Raw genomic sequence first — 21,583 nt, forward strand, 5'->3', positions numbered from 1 at the left:
GGGGGAGTAGGGGGGGGGGATGACTCTGTTTGTGATCAGGTAGCCTACATGGGTCTGATGGGATCTGTAGCCAAAACCCCGGGGCTGGGAAAAGAAACGGGGGAAGGGGACGCTGCGACCTTGTGATGGTTTCTCCCCCCCCCCACCTTCATCATCTCATCATCCACCAGCCGCCGGTACACAGGGGACAGCTATATTTAACCGCTTCACTGAGACCCAGTTCAGCAGCGAGGCTGGGGGATGACAGAGTGCACTTCAACGGCGGTCGCAAATTCACGGCCAACTGTCCCGGATTTGCATTTCTTTCTTGGCTCTCCTCGTTTCAGCCTCCCCCCCTCCTCCTCGCCGGTCACTCTCTTTCTCTGGGTCATCATGGAAATGTAAAGTAGGGCTCATCCGACATCAGGACCAGCGCTGTGCTAGACCTCAGCCCCCGACACTGTGCGCTGTTAGATAAAATTCAGGGTGGAAAACACTATTTCTGTGGGTCAAGTGGAAGATTCAGTCGAAGGGGTGAGATGATATTGACTCTCATTCTATACACGTTCGTGTTTATTACAACGTTAATATCAGGAGTAAAAAAAATCTCGCGAAAAAACGCAAAGTTATCTTTAAAATGGAGCCGCCGGATGTTTTAAACATGTTTTTTTGTGTGTGCATCCAGGACGTACTCTACGTACGTCTTCACAAATATCGTAACTTCTGTTCATTGGTTGTTGCAAAAACAGCATGGCGACGGCGCAATTGCCGAACTCGAGGCTTCAAAATGGCAGTCCACAAACCAATGGGGGAAGTCACGATGACTTTTTTTGCTGCATGCTGGTAAAGTGATCGAATCCGACCCTGTCAGATTTGGTGACTTTTAACCATCGTTTAAGAATGAAATAAAATTAGATCTTATCGTGCGCCATGGGGTTTAGAATTCTGCACGTTTTTTGTGTGTGTTTCATACCGTCTCTGTAATTAACCCTGTTGCATCTCACATGCTTGTAAATGGGATTATAAAGAAAGCATCGCCGCTCTTATCCTGAGTCAGATCTTAATGAAGATAAAGTGGGGAGGTTCAGCAGCAGCTGTGTATGTCCGGGGGGGTTAAAGCAATAATCTGCAGCACGATCAGTTAAATAAATGACTGTTTGGCTGCTCTCTACAGAATGAATCATAAATAACATCAACCTGTACTACGTTCGTAAGAAGCTTTATTTATGCAAGCAGCATCTGATGCTTGTTACTTCACTGGCAGCAGCAGCAGCTGCAGTTTGTTTGGACTAAACGCGAGAATAAACGAGTAATTTATTTTTAAAAAAAGGTGCCAAAAAACAAACAAAACACAACACCAAACTTGCAGCAGTGGACTCACTGTTTGATTGCCAATTTATTTCTTCGAGTGCAAATAAAAGAAAGCACCACAGCCAGCACTGGCCGCCAAGCTGCAACAACGTGGCCAATACCAACACAAGACTCCTGCAGGTTACCACTGTAAAGTATAGCTGGAAGCTAATTGGACTTCTCAGTTCTTCCAGGACTACCAGCTGGAGTTGTCTCTCTGCCCCAGCCGACCCTGAGGGCCCATGTACCGTACAGTATGCTGCAACTCAGCATCCCGGGGATCCTCCACTCCATCCCGATCGCACACTACACACACACACACACACACACACACACACCATCCTCTCCTCCGCACACAAGACAAATAAGAAGCATGAAAAAACATCTCCTCCGTTTGGTGTCTATATTTGTCCCGCTCCGCCGAGCGCTCCATGGCGTACGCTCCGGGGCCGATTTGGGGGGTAATGAAGAGGCACTGTGTCTCATTTCTTTGAACCTAGTTTGTTTTTTTCCCCGTAAATGCATCAAGCTAGATAAATATAGATTTCAAAGTAAAATGCTTGGGTAAACAGCACTCCTCTTGCTCAATAAGAACAAGCCTCCCTCTGCGTACACCGCAGGCTAAAAAGTAAGCCGTCCTGTACTACAAGAGGTACATTTTTCATATGCAACGCCCTTGTGGATGAAATGAATGAATTTATCAAATAACCGTAGTGCAAAAGGCACCAGTTATCTTATGCATATCATTACTACTGTTGCTCCACAGCTAACGTTATGATTGGACCACAGCCACATCATATCTAGAGTACAGGACAGGTTCTCTGGCATTGTGCACGGGTAGCAGAACTGATATTGAGGCCCGTGCACTTCATGTTACACGTTCATTCTTTTGCCTGATACGAAAAAAAAAAAGACAATGTGCTGATGTATCAGGACTACTTCCTCATTCCTTCCTCCCACTCGCTCTGAGATCAATATTTTCAGCGCTGTGGTCAGACGATACGCTAGAATGAGCTTGACGCCTACACTGCAACCGGGGAGCTGGAGCTCTGAGAGACACAGAGAGAGAGAGAGAGAGACACACACAGAGACAGAGAGAGAGACAGACAGACAGAGAGAGAGAGAGACAGAGAGAGGGAGACAGACTGAAGTGCAAAGTGAGCTGTGTAAAGATGCAGAACACTGGTTGCAGTGGCCACTTTCTGATGTGTGCGCTAAGAACTTGAAAAGTGTGAAAGCGACGTTGTAACGAAGAGTAATTAAGTCAGTGAACTGACTCAGTCATGTCAGTGACACAACAATATTTACTCTATGTTTGCTAGGATTCCCCACCTGGTAGGAGCTCGAATATTTCCAAAACATTTCTGTAACTCCGTCACACTATGCATGACTTTCTTTGAATATAATAACAGTAAATTCCATCATTGCTGTTGCAGCAGTATACATTACCGCTGTCAGAACAAGTAAGACCATATCCTGTCACATCTAAACCACAAGTGGGACGATGCATCCATCGAACCCCTCGAGGAGCCACACTTGGGTCAAACTTTTCATTGGTAACAGAGGAACGTGGTAATCCTCTTTCAAAAGCGGCTCGTCTCTCTTTTTAAGGAGAGTCTGTGCTGCAGTCTGCTGCGTGAAGCTGCTGATAGTTCTCAGATGCGGCTCATATAGATGCAACTGCTCGTAAACCACAGAGCAGGAGCTGCCCAGAGACCTCGAGTGACTCTGGCTACCTTGAATGACTAGGCTTCGGTCAGACCGCCCTGCACTTTTAACAACTTCCTTCCTCATCGGGATCCACTGTGTCCAGTCCACAGTCCGGGGCTGCAGCTATTTTTACTGAAGCTGCTGCCATTTGCCCTGTAAACACGGCGAGGCCCCAGCCTTCCCCCCGTGTTTGTTTGTACAGCCAAATCACAGAGAGGGGCGGTAGGAAAACGGCTGGCCCGGGAAGCATGAGGTAGCACTTCTTCACCGCATAAAGGCCAAGGGAGAGCAACCTAACACCGAGCTTCACTTTGTCAGTACCTCTCCGTTGCCTCCGCTTTAAAAGCTGGTGCAACAAGCCGTAGTGCAGGCGGATCTGGGGAACGTTCATTCATGAAGGAGCTTATCAACGGCCCGCGATAGCGAGTGGAAAGCTGGCAGACAACCCTGCGTGAGTCAATAGAGATCTGACAAGAGGATATTGTGTGGAGTAATGGAGCGCCGTCAATGGCTGACACGTACATAAACACAGTCATACCCCACACAAAGAAATGACAAAGGGGACTGAAATGTCTCCCAGTCATTTTTTTTTTGGGCTGCTCTCCCGGGTTTATCGCTCAGCGCCGTGAATCAATCCAATATAATTTACAGTAGCACACTCAGCAGGCCCTTGGAAAGCCCATAAATCTAATGGCGTAGGGTGATGTGCGCCACGCTATGAGGGTAATAATTACACATTACTGCTGAGCCTCTTTATCTTGCAGCTCTGTTTGAGCAGTGGAACTGAATTCTTTCCAACGGGAAAGCAAAATCCTGTCATGTAGCTCCAACCCTTACAACACACCGACTTGCACTTTGAATCTGATCACCATGGCAACGCACCACTTTCTCTCTCTCTCTCTCTCTCTCTCATTTCTGCTCCCCCCCTCCTGAACACTTAGAGCAGTCCTCTACGCCAAGCTTATCGAACATTATACTGCGTGCACCTCGAGCACACGTCGCTCTATGTGAGAGTCAAGATGGCCTCGCCGGTAACTCTGAGCCAAAAGGTCGGAAGTTCAAGCTCGACATGCGCCGTCACAGTCTAGAGAGAGACATGTGACAATGCTAGTGTCATGTGAAAAGCTGAGTGTAGTGATATATAATTTATTGTAAAAGCATTTCAAATTCCAAACAGGGAAACTCAAAAAAAAAGCTCCTAATAGCCTTTGAGAGACATTTTGGAGATACAAGGTTTTCACCCGTCACTAACGGCACGTGTCAGTGAAAGGCCTGAGCCGCGGATGGAAAGTTTAATCATTAACGCGGGTAAACAGCAGCGCTATGAGGAAGCAAAGCAATTCAGTGTAAACTGAATCTAATGCTTTTCACCGTCCCTCAGGTGGGAGATCTGCTCATTTTGATATTATTACACCGGCAATGCGCTCCTTCTGTGAATTGGAGGGTCCCTCACTGATCTTTACCCGGTAAACAAAAACAGTCGTCTAGTCTGCAGCTTGGAGGACGTCTGCCCAGGTGGATTAGGGGGAGGCTGATTAGAGGATTGGCTATTCATCCTTGTCAGCACTGTCGAGCTACGCTACAGTCCCGCCGCGAGACCAAGCTGAACCTCTCGCCCACTAACTGCAGCCGCCGGCCATTAAAACGTAATGGCCGTAGTACATCGCTGCTGTAATGTTTTGGTTCTAATCACTTTGCGACGCACCGCACACCTTCACTGCGGCTGGGTGTCACCACTAATTGCCAATATAGATCAGAAATGTCAGAAGTCGGCTATAGGCTTGATTGAGATGTAGCATTATGCATATTTATAGGGGCGGATTATAGATGTCAGTGTTTCTGCTGGGATAAGATGAGCTAGTTAGGGTAGTTGGCACTGGCAGGGAGACGGATAGAGCCAGAGGGAATCACTTCAGAGGGCAGTCCTACCCTGGGAGGATCCTGAGCCTTCAATGGCCTGCAGCGCTCTTCACACACGCACGCTGCTCTCAGCTACGGTGATGAACCAATCGCAGTCTTAAAAGACAGCGCCACAGCTTCCTGCATTTAGGCTGTCCTGGTGCATTTGGGCTCACATATTCAAACTCATTACACAGATCTCCAGCAGTGCATAAAGCAGATTAATAATATCAAAGCACATCTGTGCCCTTTGGTGATGCTGTAAATCTTGTACTGAACACTCCCGCTTCAATTACATGATGATTTAATGACTGCTAATGCAGACCTGGAGAGCAGGGCACTGCGATATAATTAGCCTTGGTGGAATTAAAGTGTAATGGCTACGTTGTGCGCTACATGTGAGATACAGTTGTTTTACACTCACCTCTGGCCCTCGATCCTGTACGTGGCAGGACTCGCTGTCTCCCTCTGAGAAGGAGCCCGACTCGTCGCTGGAGTTGGTGCCGTAGGACTGCTCACATTTGATCTTGGGCCGCACCTGGTTAAAAAGGGCATCCCCGCCCACACTTTGCTCCTGCTGGTCCACATTGAGGCAGCGTGCCACGTTGGAGCATGGCGAGGAGGAGAACTCGAACTGGGGCAGGCTGCAGGGGGAGCCTCCGCTGCCATCCTCCGCGTAGGAGTACGAAGAGCAGGAGCTGGAAGTCCTGGTGCGTGTCTCACAAGGCGGCGAGCGCGGGCACACTTTGATTGGCACTGGGCAGCTGGTGTTGGGTCGTGGGCAGCACAGGAGTGGGGGCTCGGTGGAGGTGGCATTGGGAGAATAGGTCTGGGAGGTGGGGAGGGACTGGCTGGCTCCCGCCCACAGGCTCTTTGGCATGTGCTCAGAGAGCTCCATCTCCAAAGAGTTCCCACCAGGGTAGGAATGTGCTGGGGTTCCCAGACGGTTGCAGGCCCCTGAGGAAAATATGACACTACGGCGATCTAGCTCAGCTTCCTGTTTGCAGACCCCATCGCAGGAGGCGGACTTGAGGGACAACCCTGCAGGGAAACCGTCCACATCCTTTGGGGATGTAACAGACAGACACAGCTCCCCAGTGAAAGGCATGAAGTCTTTTTTATGATCTCCCTGAGAGTTTCCTTTGTCCTGGGGGCAGGCAAGTCTGTTGGCGAATAGCTGCTGTGATGTGTCGGGCAGACTGGGGAGGTCCACCCCTTTCTTGAAGAAGGCTCGGAGGCAGGGAGGGGACTTGGTTCTCTTGGTTCTTTCCACAGATATGGGGGTGTCCATCTCCATGGCTGTCTCACTGTCCTTATCCCTGACTTCCTGCTCGTCCCCTAACAGGCACAATGAGACGGCCTCTTCCTCTGCCTGCGGTTCAACTTTGATCTGTGCCAAAGGCAGCCTACCCTGACCCGGAACTGCCCCGCTAACACTGCTCTCCTTTAATGTGCTTGGAAAACCTGAGGTACTGGTGTGTGAGGAGGTGTCATTATTGTGCTTGTTGCAAGCCCACTGGTATTTCCTGTACTTTGGGCATCGCGGCAGGTCTGACGCTCCGTGCCGATCAAAGTCCAGCCGGCCATCTGTGAAGTTACTGGGAATGGCAATTGCTAGCCGATCATCGTCAGGGTGTCCAAAGGAGGCGAGGGCGTCGGCACACCGTCGCACCTTGGGGGAGGCGGGCTTTTCCGCCTCCGACTGCATGCTCTCATCCTCCGAGTTGTTAACCTCCGCCGCCACCTTGTGGCAGAGCAGCAAGCCATCCTCCTCGCTGCGCAGCTGAGCTTCCAGGAAGCGAAAGCAGGAGTCCTCGAGGTTGTGCATGCGCAGGAATTCGGCACAGCGGATGACCTCCTGGATGTTTTCTCTGCTGAGTAACAGCTTAGCAGTGTAGGCAAACTGCAACAATGGAGCGAATCCCCTGGCAGTGACCTGCAAAAAAACAGGGAAATTGCCAGCATTACCATCAGCACAGCCATTGTTCAGAGCACTTGGAGTGTGGTGAGACAACCCGACAGCTCCACCAACCATAAACAAACACTATAAAGTACCGGTTAATCTTTTCATCAGGTCAGCACTGAACTCTCTATCCAGCAGTAAATAAGATCTGGTGTTCTGCGAGTGTTGGCAGGTTGTGTGTCCAGCCTCATGGTCATAACAGCAACTTGTGGGACATTCCAGTAGTCTACCACTGTCTGCTCCGTGGTCATATCATTGGTTTCGCCTACAACCACTCCCGTCACTGCTTTGCATTTACAAAACCCTCACTTACTTGAGGTAAGATGTCTAGGCACAAGTGCTGCTTTATATTCATACACTTGCATGTATTCACTGTAGATGAATCTATGTATACAATGTGGTCTTAACTGAAGGGCCAAGTGATGGTTATTCTTCTAAAAGAATCGGCAAAGATCTTTGTTACTTGTTCAGTGAAGTTCTAGCTCGAGGTTTTATGTCATTTCCAAGATTTTGACACCCATACAAAGCTAAGACTTTTTCAATAATTGATTTATTAATGCTTACTTGACATGAGAAACTTTTTAATTTAACAAAGGAAGCCAAAGTTCTTTTTTTAAATAAACTGATTTAATTCAGGGACTATTTAATCAAAATGATGAACCTGACCACACATTCGATGTCAGCTTTCGGAACTTGAGAGTAAACTGCTGGAGGTATAAATAAAATATTGAGGTTTGATACCCAGCCACTATTATACGTGGCACCTTTAGTTAAAACCGCTTGGCTTAACCTTTGGAGATCTGCCACTGATTTGAGTGTGACCAGCAGTGCACTGTACTGTAAGTGCCCCGATGAGGGCACGGCCCCACAGCCTCACTTTCTGTGTGAGTGCCCTGCGTCGTCAGGTCAAGTGCCTGTAAAGCCTAATGGTTTGTAAGACTACGGCTTATCCCCGTCGCGGCCATGTGGCGTGGGATGACAGAGGGAAGCCTTCCATTTAGACTTAATGCCACATAATTAGGTAAACTCCTGAGCCTGCAGAAGTCCAGGCCGCCCTCTGCTGCTGTTGTCACTGAGCACACAGACCGGAGAAAGGAGCCAGAGCAGCCGGCTTTAATACGAGGCTTGTCTGCAGTTTGGAGATCAGCGTGAGGTTCACACTAGGTTGCATTCACCACTTTACTCGGGCTCTAGCAACCAATCCCCGCAGCTTTATCCCGGCTCACTCGCTGGTGACAAACACATTAGTGTTAGGCGCTCGGGGGAATGCAATCATCCCACATGCAGGTAAAAAGGTGCGCTCGCAAACTACAATTGCAGCGAGTTCGCTTTGAATCTGAGACGGGCATTGTTTGCTTTACAAGGCACCTTTTCAGAGGCTGAGTGATGTGAAGTTTTTCTTTCAAGACTTAACGGAGCCCTCGCAGATGTAGGGGATGCGCGGCACAATGTGGTTTTAATGAGCCCACTGTTTACTGATTGTTTTGTTGTCCTTTTGGGGGGGGGGACAAGAAGACAAATTACCCTAGGTGGAATGGTATACACTGCTCCAGCAGCCTCCGCCAGACGCACTAGTAAAACAGGATTTTCCCTCTTTAGTTAAAGAGCTTCAAAACCACAGAATCTGTGCTGTGGCTTTTTCCGCCTGGAAAAACAACTTAGCAGTAAGCATGAGGAAACACAAATATGTCAGTAAAAAATAGCTTGAGGTCATCGGAGTGGGTCTAAGAATGTGTTTAATCACCTGGTTTGGTGGATTTTCAGGAAGATGAATACAAATGTGCAATAGGTTTGCTGCTTCTGTTTAAATGTTTAAACCATATTTCATCGACTGCTTTACTTGTTCACTTCTAAACGTTCTGTGTGAAATCAGAGATAATACATGCTAGAGGCTCAGAACTTAACAACCAAATGGAGGATCTGCCTGTGCCAATTTCAATGGAACATGACCCCGAAAATACAGAAGGGGATTATGTGATTAAAGCGGAGATATGAGAGAAATCAGAGATTTAAATTGTAAAACACCCAACTCGACTTTCAGCTAAACTCCATGATCTGCAAGGTAATGTGTCAGAACGACTGTACTGAACTGCCTCTGGCTTCCAACTGTGGCCGTACGATACTGTCTACGACTGTACTGAGCACACGCTGATAGTCATGCTGCTCTTATTTATAATGGACTTTATGCAGCGTACACGTTGTGAGAAGCCAGCATTTAAGAAATACTGAGGTCCCCCCCCCCCCTTGCCAGGAATAAAATTCTAATGGGGAAACATTGAATTCTTAATTTTTTTGAGAGTGGATAAAATGTTTTAAACTCAAGGTATTTTTACGAGCTTATTCTGAATATTTCAACCAAAGCCCACGTCTTTCCTCACTTGAAAACAACTAAAAGTAGTCAAATTTAGATATACTGAGTGTAAAAAAAAACATGAATCGACCTATATAGACTCCCCCCCGGTTGGTCCAGGTTGCTAAAACCCCCAAATTCCAACACGCTCTCCCCTTAGTTTTGTTACGTAAATTCCGCACTTTACCAGTTACGTAACGTTAATGAATGAATATACTTAATTTAACCCTAACCACGAGCGGTTGAGACCATAAACTCATGTTTACAATGTTTACTGAGTTAATAAATCAGATGAGAGGAAGGGTCATTTTCTCATAGACATACAATCCTTACAACCATTAGAAAGAATGCAAGTTCAAAGCACTTCCTCGTTAGCTTCTCTTTTCAGAACCGGAGGTTGCCGCCTGGTCTGTAACTTCCACCGCTCTTTTATTGTGTTGCCCCCTCCATTACACATCCCTCTTTTCCACGAACCACTGTTGCTTATTAGAAGACTGCCTCTTGAAAAGCTATAAATAGATGTGTTTCTTATTGCAGTCTACTGGGAAGTGAGGCGCTTCTTCTTGACGGCAGCAGCTGTCAAATCTTTCAGTGTGTCTTTGTACTGGCCCGCGACAGCTTGGACTATTTCCCAGATGGGTTTAGAAGTTGCTGCTTGTGACCTTATCATCTACATTTAATCAAACATGCTACAAGGAGAAAGGTAAATTCCCAGTCGAATAATTAGATGTGCTCACTCATTTAGTGCTTAAATCTTAATTCTCATGTTCATTTTGAGTTTCGCATCTGCAGAATTGCTTTGTTGCCGTGACGTCGCAACAGACAGCCAAATGGTTACCAAATCTTAAAACATCATACCAGCACCGGCCTTAACAGATGTGTGATACGCTAAATACACATCTGTTTGCATACAGTGTGTAATGTGTGACGGGGACCACTGTGAACGCTTAAGATAAGATATTTCTGCATTTTTGGTTCTGCATCCTTCTAGCGTTAACCCAGTGCATCCACAGGCTGCCGCCTCCCAGCATGCCCCTGGTCTAAAGCAACTGCTAACAGACAGTCCAACAGCACCAGTCACATCAGTCATTGTTGAGAGGAAGCTGCTGACTCCATATCTGTGAGGGGGTGGTGTGGGGGGATTGGTGTGTACGTGCGTATGCTAGGGTAAATGGGTCGGTGGGAGTGTGTGTGTCTGTGAGGGATTGGGGGAGGGAAGAGGCTTTGAGTGGACTATCTGCTCTGCTGATGAGCGCAGCACATCCACTACACTATCACTGCAGCACTGCTGAACACACACACACACACACACACACAAGCACACACACACCTACACACACACACACACACACACACGTAGACTCACATTTCTGAATCCATTGAATCTGAATAGCGTGCTCTTTTTCACTGTAAATTATATGATTATAAACTGTATGTGCCTTTTACTATTCCACATTATTTTCTCATACTTGACAAAGCTCCTTCAGAGCCACAGAAGACATTCCTGTGAGGATACAAAGTGAGTATTAGCTGTGCATCACTGTAACTTTGTATCGACTTTACTCTGGGCATTCCTCTCTGAACGTTCTAAGAAAAAAAGGTGGAAGCCAAAATATGCAAATTTGCTCCAGGTGGTGCACCTCAGAATGCGGTCTGAGCGATCGGATCTCAATGCATCCTCGTGGCATCTTATGTGCATTCACACATGTACTTAGGAGCTGTCCACTTGTGATGGGATCACCCAAGACTTACGTCAATGCCGGGTGTAAACAGGGGCCATAGGCACGCTTGATGAGCAGACTGCACAAACAGTCCAGCAGCAAGTTGGAGCAAATAACAGGAGGTGAAAATTTGCTTCACGGCATGTCTGAACATGGACTCTTAATTGAGTGAAAACCTATTGCCTTGCTTCATTGCTGTAGGAGCCATAAAAGAAACAGAGTCATCTTTGTAATATTTACGAATGAATACTAAGTCTACATTTCCAGTGCAAAATATTCTATATGCAACAACCGTTTCAGAGCAACAGGTGTTTCAGTTTAACGAGTGACCGCGTTAACTGTGACCTTCTGTGTGACTTTCAGCCAAATGCATCCCTGGCGTGGAAAATAAACACTGATGAGTGTGTATTCGAAATTGATTGACACCTACGTATTCTGTTAGTGCTTTTTAACAGCTGCCGTCACTACGAGCAACCTCGACCACGTCTGGCCGAGTGTCACCGGTTAACAGGGTCGCTCTTTAAACCCAAACACCTCTATTGCCGCAAGATATTAAACGTATTGACTGGCACTGGGCTGGCCCATAATTGCTCATGGTTGCAGCGTCCATTTTTAAAACTGTGAGCCAGATGTCCTGGTATTTGATGTTCTGTACATCACCAAAGATGATGTTTTTATATTACGTGATTTGTGCGTTGGGGATTGACATACAAATTAAGATCTCTTTTATTCACATATACAGCACACACAAAAAAAGAACTACACACAATCCTTCTGGCAGCCTGTCGAAGTGCCTGCTCTTCTCTGTACACACACACACACACACACACACACACACACACACAACAACAGTTAGTTGCGAGGCAGTGGCGGCTTAAATGAGGCTGGCCGGCTGCATCCATCGAGGGCTGCTGATAAACAGCAAAGCTGCAGGAGGAAAAGTGCTGAGCGTACCAGGGATCTATTTTCAGCCAGTATCAGCAGCTGCTGCCTGCGGGAGCGCATCTTTATGTGTGCCCTGCACCATATGTGATTACTCCACTGTTACAACCGGCACAGCGCCCTAATGAAGTGAAGCATAAAGTGAGCGACACAGGATGGGTAAATGTGAAGGAGGATAGACGGAGCACGGAGCGAAATGAGAGGAGTTAGGGGAGACAAAATCACAGCATAGGAAGCTGTCGAAGGAGGAAGAGGGTGATACACACGGCGCTTCCTGGTCGTTAACCATGGCCGCCGTGATGTTTGAAGCATTTCAGCTGTTAGCAGCACTTAGCGTATGAGTTAAGACAAAGTGGACAGACGATACCATTACAGGGCAGGAAATTTTAGGCAGCGGCCAATCATAGACCCCGGACTGTTCGCAGGACTTTTCTCAGGAAGCCTGCCAAATACCCTTTCATAAACAGGCTGAGCAATACTACACCACCCTCCCTTGTCCTCCCCCAAGTCACTCTCCCTCTTCCCCTCACCCAGCCGGTGCTCCTCTCTCTCTCTCTTACATCGGCCTTTCACCTCCGCAGAGGAGAGGGCTAATTTATGCAAATGTCCTCCAGCGAATTCCTGCATGTCATGCATGCTAATGAGGACATGGCATGGCATGACAATGGAGCGCGAGGGGAAAAAACACTCCATCTTCATTGGAGGGAGCGGCCGGCACTTTCGACATCAGATCTGCTGAGTAACCTGACATCAACCTCTGTGTTTGCAGACAAAACAGTAAGGGGCCCCCGTCACGGCCCTGGTGGAGACGAAACAGGCGCTGTACTGTACGCTGTCATGACGCCATTGTGGGTTAAGCTGTCGTGCTGCAGGAGATGACAGGAAATGTGTGGGGACAAAGGGCCTGCTGCAGAACAGAAAAGCACCCGGGCCAGACGAAAGTCTTTTGTAAAGACAGCTGGCAGCAGACATACAGTAACCTTTCTAACCTATCAGACAGCTTCTGTCCGTCCTACAGCTTGCATTAGAAATTATACTGAGAAATGCATGACATACTGCTAAAAAAAACAGGTGTAATCTGACAAGCTACCTGCAGTACTGTAAGTAAAAATAGTGTCTTTTTACACAAAACAAAGTTAGCAATAAATGTTTCCGAAAGATACTTTGAATGTCGTCGTTTGTGAATTAAAAATACGCGTAAATACGTTTCATATCAGCCTCGTATCACGCTTGTAGAAACGCACAATGCCACATGGGATTGGTTAGGTTTTGGTAACAAAACTTCATGGTTCAATAAAATAAATAAATTAAAAACAATATAAGATGAACATATTTTTGACACAAACATTACATAAAATGTCTTGCCCCTCAGATTTGGTTGTTAAGTACAGCTGAATTATTCAATGTACTGCATAAAAATGAATTTCAAACAGTCTCAACTCCAATTGTAACTTCTCAACCTGATACTAATATACTGAATAGAAAAAGTCAAAATACATTACATGCAGCCTATAAACACAGTGTAATTATACACTTGCATATCTGTCAACATTAACACATCGATATGCAGTTTATTTTGATATTGGCCTGCTGTTAAATGAGTGAGGCATCATGCGTTGCCAGTGAAAAGGGGTCCTCAGCACGGTGAATACATTATCGCGGTGATGTGGAGAGATTTGGAAACGTAAGGAAAGTGTCATCCTCAGCGACAAGCAGAAGCTCAGACGCTCCTGGTGTTGAGCTGCGGGTGAGTAAACCTCCCCCTGACAGTGGATTAAATCAGATAGTGTACGCCCTAATCCTCTCCCAGTGCAGCTTACTGTACCGGCCAGACACTGGGTAGGACATGACCCCACCTCTACCCTGTTTAAGACACCAGTGTTTGGGCTGTTTGTGCCAGGCTACTCTCAGCTCCGGTGTCCAGCATTTGCTTTGTCCACCATGCCTTGTGTGTGGCAGGTTTTTTTTCCAGCCCAGACTGATGACAGTCTGTTTATTCCTTTCATTAAGAGGGATGTTAGCTGCTCTCTGTATTTAACCTCCAAACGCTGGGTTTGAAAGTTAAATACAAAGAGCATAAACACAGCTCAAGGTGCTCCTGTACCCAGCGCCCCTTCACACTCAAACAAAGACCCGGCATTTTCTTTGTCAGCTTACGACACGAGATGTGCCCTTGCATTGGCAGAGAAAGAGAGACCCCCCGCTGGACCGAGGGGGTTGGGTATTAGTGCTACTGACGCAACGCATCGCTCCTCTCGCCACCGCCTTCTCTTCATCTTCCACCGCCCAACCCCCCCGTTTTAAAGGAAGGCAGAGCTCTCTGCCTGGTTCCCGGCTCTCACCATCTGTCTAATAGGCTGTATTTCTGAGATAGTGTTCCTGGCCAGGCACTCTGTGTAGGGGCCAGTCTGTGTGAGGCCCCCTCAGATAAGCCGGCATTGTGCAGGTCGAGCCTCAATCAACTGCTTGACATGGAGTGGTGGATGGAGGTCACTCATCAACCCTACTAAACCACCACAAGAGCATTGCATTTGCATGTCTCTGGTCTATATCAAACAACAAAATAGGTCTTTGGGCAGTGGCTACTAAGACGAGTGTTTGGCTCTATGGCTCAGGTCTGGTTATATGTAGGTGGCTAGATCTACTGGGTTCAGGTTATGACAAGATCATAGCTATTGTTAAAAGAAACCAATGCAACCAGTGCTGTAAACTTCCCTGATGGAGACTTGTCTGTTGTCTCCAACACTTTGGCTCAAACCATTGTATCTCAACAACTACTGGCTAGATTGCCTTTGATCCATAATGAGATATTACTAGACCTACAGGTAGATTAGCGTGGAATTTTTGGAGCAACCTCATGGTCTCCAGTGGATGTTTTTTGCTGGGGAAACTCCCAGACTTTTTCCTCTAGTGACGTCACCACTGTCACGTTTCAAAACGAGATATGTTGCAATCCAGGCGGCAACCTCCGGGTTCTGAAGTGCCTTAAACTTACATTCTTTCTAATGGCCAGCAGGGGGCAACTCCTCTGGTTGCAAAAAGAAGTCCCATTGTACAGAAGTCTATGAGAATATGAACCCCTTTTCTCTCTTGATTCCTTATCCCAATCACTAGTTTCAAGTCTTCTTCAATACAGCAGGATGTTCATTTAGTAAATGATAGTTTAGATTAAAATAGAAGATAAAGCAGGGTATGCTTTAGGGCATGGCTACCTTGATTTACAGGTCGCTACAACAGCGTTGTCCATGTTTTCATGGAAGTTAATTGTAACATTTTGGTCACCTAATAAAAGTATTATTCAGCATTTGGTTGTACTTGGCACCACCCTCTCGTGTCACTTCTGGTTCCAAAAAAAGAAGATGGCGACGGCCACGGTGACGACGTCCACTTCTTATAAACACTCTATGGTCCTAATCTAATTGTCACACTGCAGAGTACATTCATGCAGTCCAAAGGATAGTTGAATATCCTACCCTAAACCTTACCCGCATCTCTGTTGACCTAACCCATCTATGTCTTGGAAATCTGCCCTGGTCTTTAATCTGCTCAGACCCAAACCATCTCAGCTTGGATGCATAACCCCAGCTGTGCATCCCACTGTCTTCTGTATTCTGCTTCTCTCATCTTTCTCTTCCACTGACCCTTACTGGTTTGGGGGTCCTTCCTTGCTGAATGGGGTCCACATGCCGTATGGAGTCTTGAGTGTCATATTTTTGGGCTTCTGATTCCAAAGTGCCTCATTGATGGACTAAAGTGTGGAGAGCCATCGGAGATCTCTCACCCCTACACCTAACCCTGGCCGTAACCACCATCATCATTGCTGCTCAGGCTACTTTTCAGTAATCCATTAAAAAAACAATCTCTGTAGTGTTCCATCCAACATTTCCGAATTGCGTGGTGTAAAGAACACAAGCAGCACTTTAGACTTTTACTCTTTTCAAATAAATCACAGCAAATCCTTTGCGACACACTGCAGGTGGATACACTGAACTGTGTGTGTGTTTTCTTTTGAGATGAAAAATGTGCAGTGTTCCCTGGCTCATGACTCAGGAAAGAACTGACAAACAGGAGGTGGTTGAGGTCTGTGGACCAGCGCTCTGCTGAATCACAGTGCTGCTTTCTCCTGATTTTTATTTTTATTTTTCCAGAATTAAAACTCAAAGAGACCAGAAATGGTAGCACTGATGATCCGCCACCTTCTGGAGCCCTCCACCACCCCCCACAGTGGTCAGGATTTAATCGTTCCAGCCAGTCAGAACACAACCAAACTGGATGTCAGACGAGCATAAAAGTGGCAGCAGACGGTCATTGCAATGAAAACAATTATCTGCTTACGTAATTACTACAATAAATGAGGTTTCTGCTACTATTTAGGAGAGCATCATCCGATTCTCAACATCAGCCTCTTCTACAGGCGAACTAAGGCAACATGCCGCGCTAATAACTAGCTGACAGGCAGCAGTCTGCTGTGATCCTGGCAGTGAGGATTGAGTCACAGCTTTGATTACAGTTCAACTATAAGGAGGTCATTTGTGTTTGTCACAGTGATGACTGCTCCTCTCCAGTGGAGGGCTCTCTTCAGAAAAAATCTTCTCCCTGGCTTGCATTTGTGGCACGCTGATTCTTATGAATCCCCCTTTGTTCTTACGCTCACAAGAAACATGATGTAGAGAAACACTTTGTGTGTGTGAAGCCTCCGTCGCCCAACATGGACGCAGTGCTCCTCTGTTCCTTCCGCCCTTGCTGGCCGGGTGGCCCGGACAACAGCAGCGCTGAGATAAAGCAGGATTGTTTTGTTCCCATGATGTGATGGCCAACAAAACCCCTTGATGAAACGGGCTGCCACAATCACATTAGATAGAGATGATGTCACTCACCAGCGCTCAGCCCCGACTATTCCGGACGGCGACGGGGACCACGAGAGAGGGGTGATGAAGGTTGTGGGGGAGGTGGTCTTTGTTTCACGTTTCATCTGCACCAACCTCCCCCTTTCTCCCCCAGTGGGGAGCCGAGGCCTTTTATTTTATTTTTTTACACATAGGTGGCGGCCATCGGTATAGCTGCTTGAAGGAATACCCTCCGTGACCCGAGCCACAGCTCAAGGCTGCTTCTGTGAGCCGACCCCAGCCCTCCCCCATCATCGGAGGGAAGACAGGAGGCAGGGATGCGTCATCCTGCTTCAGTCACTGACCGTAAAAGCAGAGGGTGACAGGCACCGTAAAAAAAAAACCTTGACAGGCCTCGTTAACGAAATGACATTTCCTCCGTGATGCAACGGAGTCTAGACAGTCAGATAGAGATGTACCATCTGCTGAACAGGGCAGAAGAATGCTACTTGATGGGAAATTCCACCTTAAATAGATGAATACAGTAAAAAAAAAAGAGCCATTGGCAAAGTTAATTTTGTTTCTAAGCCATTTTGTTATTTTTGCACTTCTAATGTGTTGCCACTTCATACTTCTACATCCCGACATATACTACATTTATTTCACAGCTGTACTGTACTTATTAGTCACTTTACATACAAAATATAAAGATATATAGAACATTAACAGTGTTTAAAATGAGTTGCACTTCCACCAGCTACAACATTCAAATGCTTCTTATATATGAACGCATCAGTAATAATAAACACATATACCTTAACATACACTGTTACATTTGACATTTTGCATTATGAGTACTTTTCGTTTTGGTATAACACGTTATTTTTCTGATAATACTTTTTTTTTTAATTGTGCTATTACTACTTCACTTAGACCCTTAAACATTGAAAATGAACAATTAACAACCAATTCCTAATTTTAAGGAGATCACCTTTGTTACTGTGAAATTGCCTTATTCACAATTTCCTGACACTGACATTGATTACATTAGTCATAATTAGGGCTGGGTGTCATTAAAAAAGGTTAAAACTCTTCTGTCGGCACTGTTGCCGTTGTTTGCGCTGTTAGCTTCTAGCCGCCGGTTCAGACATCTCTAAGATTAGAGCCGGCTGTATGGGTTGTAGCTGCCACAGTAGCGGGCCAATCACGAACCAAATTAAATCGATGTAACGATTGCGGTGATTGGCTACGAGCAAAACCATACAAATAGTAATTTTTTTCGAGATCTGGCCACAAAAAGGATCAAATGCAGGTATCGTTAACCGGGAAAGTTTCAATACTACTAGCTACTTGGGTAGTTTCGGTCAATACCTTATTGAGACACAGCACTAGTGATAGTGTATGGTACCATTAGCTGTGTATTGCTGATTATGATGTAGTTATAAAGTGTCCATTGTGACAAAATAAAGCCGATATATTCATTATTGTTTGCCCCTTTAGATAAAATGATAAAAACAATGTTCATGTGAAAGGTTGTCAAAAGGAACAGGGATGGACAAAGGGAAAACGGCTTAGTTAAAACCTCAAATGGAGTCTCTCTCTCTCTCTCCGGCAAATTAAAGAGACAGTCATTGAAAGATGTTACATTCCACACTCCATCTCACACCTGAAACACGCAGCAGCTCATGCATTATTCATGCATGCAGTGAGTGAATGAAAAGAAATGCGGCTTTGAGCATCCAGGAGCCGTTTCCCTGCAGTCCCTTCTTTGAGTTAAGGAGGGAGAGGAAAAAAAAGATAAGAAAAAAAAAGCCCCAGATGCTCATTTCACATACGACGACAATCTGACGCCGACTTCTTTTTCAATGAGCGCAGCGACAAAGTCGTTTGACAGGCGTTACTTTATTAATGTGCGCCGGCCCCAGCGAGGAGCCACAACTCCACAGCACATGTGGGACATGCCCCAGTTTTCACGGCATACACATGTATGTATACGCCCATGCGAGTGTGTGCGAGTGCGGCGGTGTGACATCAATACGTCAGCGGGGCGCTTTCATCATGTGTTCAGTGGAGGAGCTCTGAGGGGGGATCGACAGTGTGAGAGCTGAGGTGAGCAAGAGCGAGGAGTGTTGCTAAACCTGACGAGCGCTGAGCCGGAGGTGGCGTTAATCTCGCCACGAAAACGCTGCCTCCTGCCGCCGACAACGGCAGCAGGAGGCAGCTGACAGGTGCTAATTGGTAATCACAACCTTATATGCTCAATAATGCACTTTCTCACACCTTTCACCGACTCTTTTTCCCCCCCCTGCGAACTGCGAGTCAAATTAAAACACTGTTTTACTGCCATCCTCTCTCATAGCAGACAAAAGGCAGAGACACCAAAAGACACCAAAAATAACTCAACAAAGAAGTTGGGAGGTAATAATAATACATCAAAAAATGAAGCCGATGGAGTTAAAGGTGCTTCATACGAAAGAACAGTTCTCAACATGGAGACGGCTGAAGCTAACAGTGCTAAAGTTCCAAACAACGGTAACAGTGCTGACAGAGCTGACAGTGTTAACCTGAGGGGGAACTGGATCTATACTTCAAATAGAAAATAGTTTCCTGCTATTTGAATGCTCTGAATGTTGAATTAAGCAACTTTAAGGCGAGACATTTGGATAATGGGGTCGTCCGGCAACCGCAAGGTCGGCGGTTCGATCCTCAGCTGCTATGAGTCCTGTTCCGAAGTGTCCCTGAGCAAGACACTAAACCCCTAACCGCTCCCTCAGCAGCCCACTGCTCCCAATATGCTAGGGATGTCTTAAATGCAGAGGTCAAATTTCATGTATATGTAAATGTATACTGACGACTATAATAAAGTTTAGTGTGTGGTACCAGTGGGAAATACACAGGCTTCAAAAAAAAAAAATGAATACGTCAATACTTAAAATTTTAGGATTTATTTATAGTCTCAAATGAATTCATGGTCAAATCTAAATGTTTCTAAATCAAAAGTAACCTTCTCAACCACTATTTGGTGTGTAGTGGACAAATGAAGCAAAAAATGCGTTTACCATGGCAAATTATTAGGTAAAAAAAGGGACACTATTAGGATGGCACTGTTTATACAACATAATAATATTCAACCCTTTCTCACTGCCAACCTATTAAATATTGACGCATGGTCAGTGCCCCTCGGCATCCGATACTGACGCACCGAGGCCGGGGTGAATGGTTGCGTCAAACAAACACAGGACTTTCACCTAGGAGACCAAGTCGAAAAAAAAACCCATTTCTCAGTATGGTTATGTCAATATGGTTATGTAACTTAATAAATTACCAACAGCCGGTTAAGTAAAAAACATATTTTAACTAAAATCTAAATATTTTCCTATGCCTAGCCAAGTCCTTTTGTTGCGTAATTAAACGTAAAAAAGTAAAAAATGTTTGAAGCATAGGGCTACTATATTGAATTAATGCATTAACTGTACCAACGTTAGCTGGAGCTTGCCAAAAAAAGTTAAGTGTGGGAATTTTGGTCAATCAGAAAGAGAAAAGGAGTGAAAACAGAGGTGTGTTGTGCTTGTGTCCTGTACTGTGTTCTTACAGCAAGGAAACAATCAAAACATGGCAACCCCCACCTATCACGACACAAAATTCAGTTTGACGCTATAATTGCTGTAATAACAGTCCCGATTAATAATGCTCACTATCAGTCATTTCTGTGACACTAGAGAGGATAACTATTCTCATCAGAGGCAACACAACTTGCTGTCAGTCAATTTGATTTCCCTGTGGGTTTAGCGCTTATGATGCAGGATGAAACCAAACCTGTCAAGTGAATGAGTTACCTGTCGGCCCATATGACCTCATGTCATCTTGGTTCTTTTGTAAAAAGCCAGGGTTGAATATGAATCGGACCAGAACTAAAAGGAGGCAATGTATTTGAAATTTTCCCTTGTTCTGGGCCCAATAGGTGTGAATGCACCCCAAGAGATTTGAAAGGTTTTTCCATCAATATAAATATGAAAAATACCAGTGGACAGGATTGCTGCAGCTGTGAGCTGTGGCTGAGTGCGTGTTGATTCATGTGGTTGGGCTTTATCAGACAGCTGTTAATGTTGCTCTGGACAAAAGTTAGCTGTTTTTTTGTTTAAGGTGGAGGGTGGATAGAGGGCCTTAGTCCAGTGGTCACACATCTCTGTGTGTGGCTATGGATGTCTGGGGGGGGGGGGGGGGGGGACGGAGAGCCTTGTTTAGTATTGCTTTTGTCCTGGTGTCAGTGGGGACTTTCAGGGTTGCATTGTGTCAAAGTCAATAGCACTTCCAAGCCCCTGCAAGAGAGAAACCTGTCAGAGGAACGACGCGTTTGATGGACGTACCTCTTCCGGAAGGCTAACGGCCAAGCCATTCTCCGCCTGGCCCACCAGCGCCTGGAGGAAGTACTCGCTACAGGCGGCCAGCACGGACCGGTGCCCGCGGAACTCCTTGCCCTCCACCAGGACAGTCACATCGCACAGGATATCCTGCTTCCGCTGGTCGTTGAGGCAGAGGAGGATATTGGTACAATGAACTGTCGACTCATACACATACATGGGGGCTTCAGGCTTCTCATCCACGGACATTCCGCTCACGCCCTGGAAATAGAAGCACAACAGAGGGGAGGGGGGGGTCAGTTTACAGCCGAGGCCAGCGAGCGCATACCGCAAGGGCTGACATCAGTCCCCGGCGGTCTGCTGCGAGTCAGCCTCATGATTCAAACACATGCAAGCCTGACTAACGGACGCTCTCTGCTTCTCACGCTCACCGCCTCTTTAACGTTTAAAAAAAAGCCGGCAAAAGCGATGTCGTGCGTGCC

The 21,583-nt window shown here is 46.3% G+C and overlaps 1 protein-coding gene across 3 annotated transcripts in view; it reads right to left on the minus strand.

Annotated features, from left to right (window-relative positions):
* Positions 1–21,583, minus strand: part of bach2b (BACH transcriptional regulator 2b) — a 93,518-nt gene that overhangs the window by 9,125 nt on the left and 62,810 nt on the right. For all 3 annotated transcript variants that reach the window (XM_031861732.1, XM_031861731.1, XM_031861733.1), the window contains exons 2-3: positions 21,108–21,362; positions 5,363–6,874 (exon numbers count right to left, since the gene is read on the minus strand). In XM_031861732.1, the coding sequence (XP_031717592.1) occupies positions 5,363–6,874; positions 21,108–21,350 (1,755 nt within the window). In that variant the 5' untranslated portion in view covers positions 21,351–21,362. The remainder of the gene's footprint in view (positions 1–5,362; positions 6,875–21,107; positions 21,363–21,583) is intronic.

The sequence above is a fragment of the Anarrhichthys ocellatus genome, unplaced genomic scaffold (assembly GCF_004355925.1).
Source record: "Anarrhichthys ocellatus isolate YVR2014 unplaced genomic scaffold, GSC_Weel_1.0 scaffold25, whole genome shotgun sequence".
In the NCBI taxonomy this organism is placed as follows: Eukaryota; Metazoa; Chordata; class Actinopteri; order Perciformes; family Anarhichadidae; genus Anarrhichthys; species Anarrhichthys ocellatus.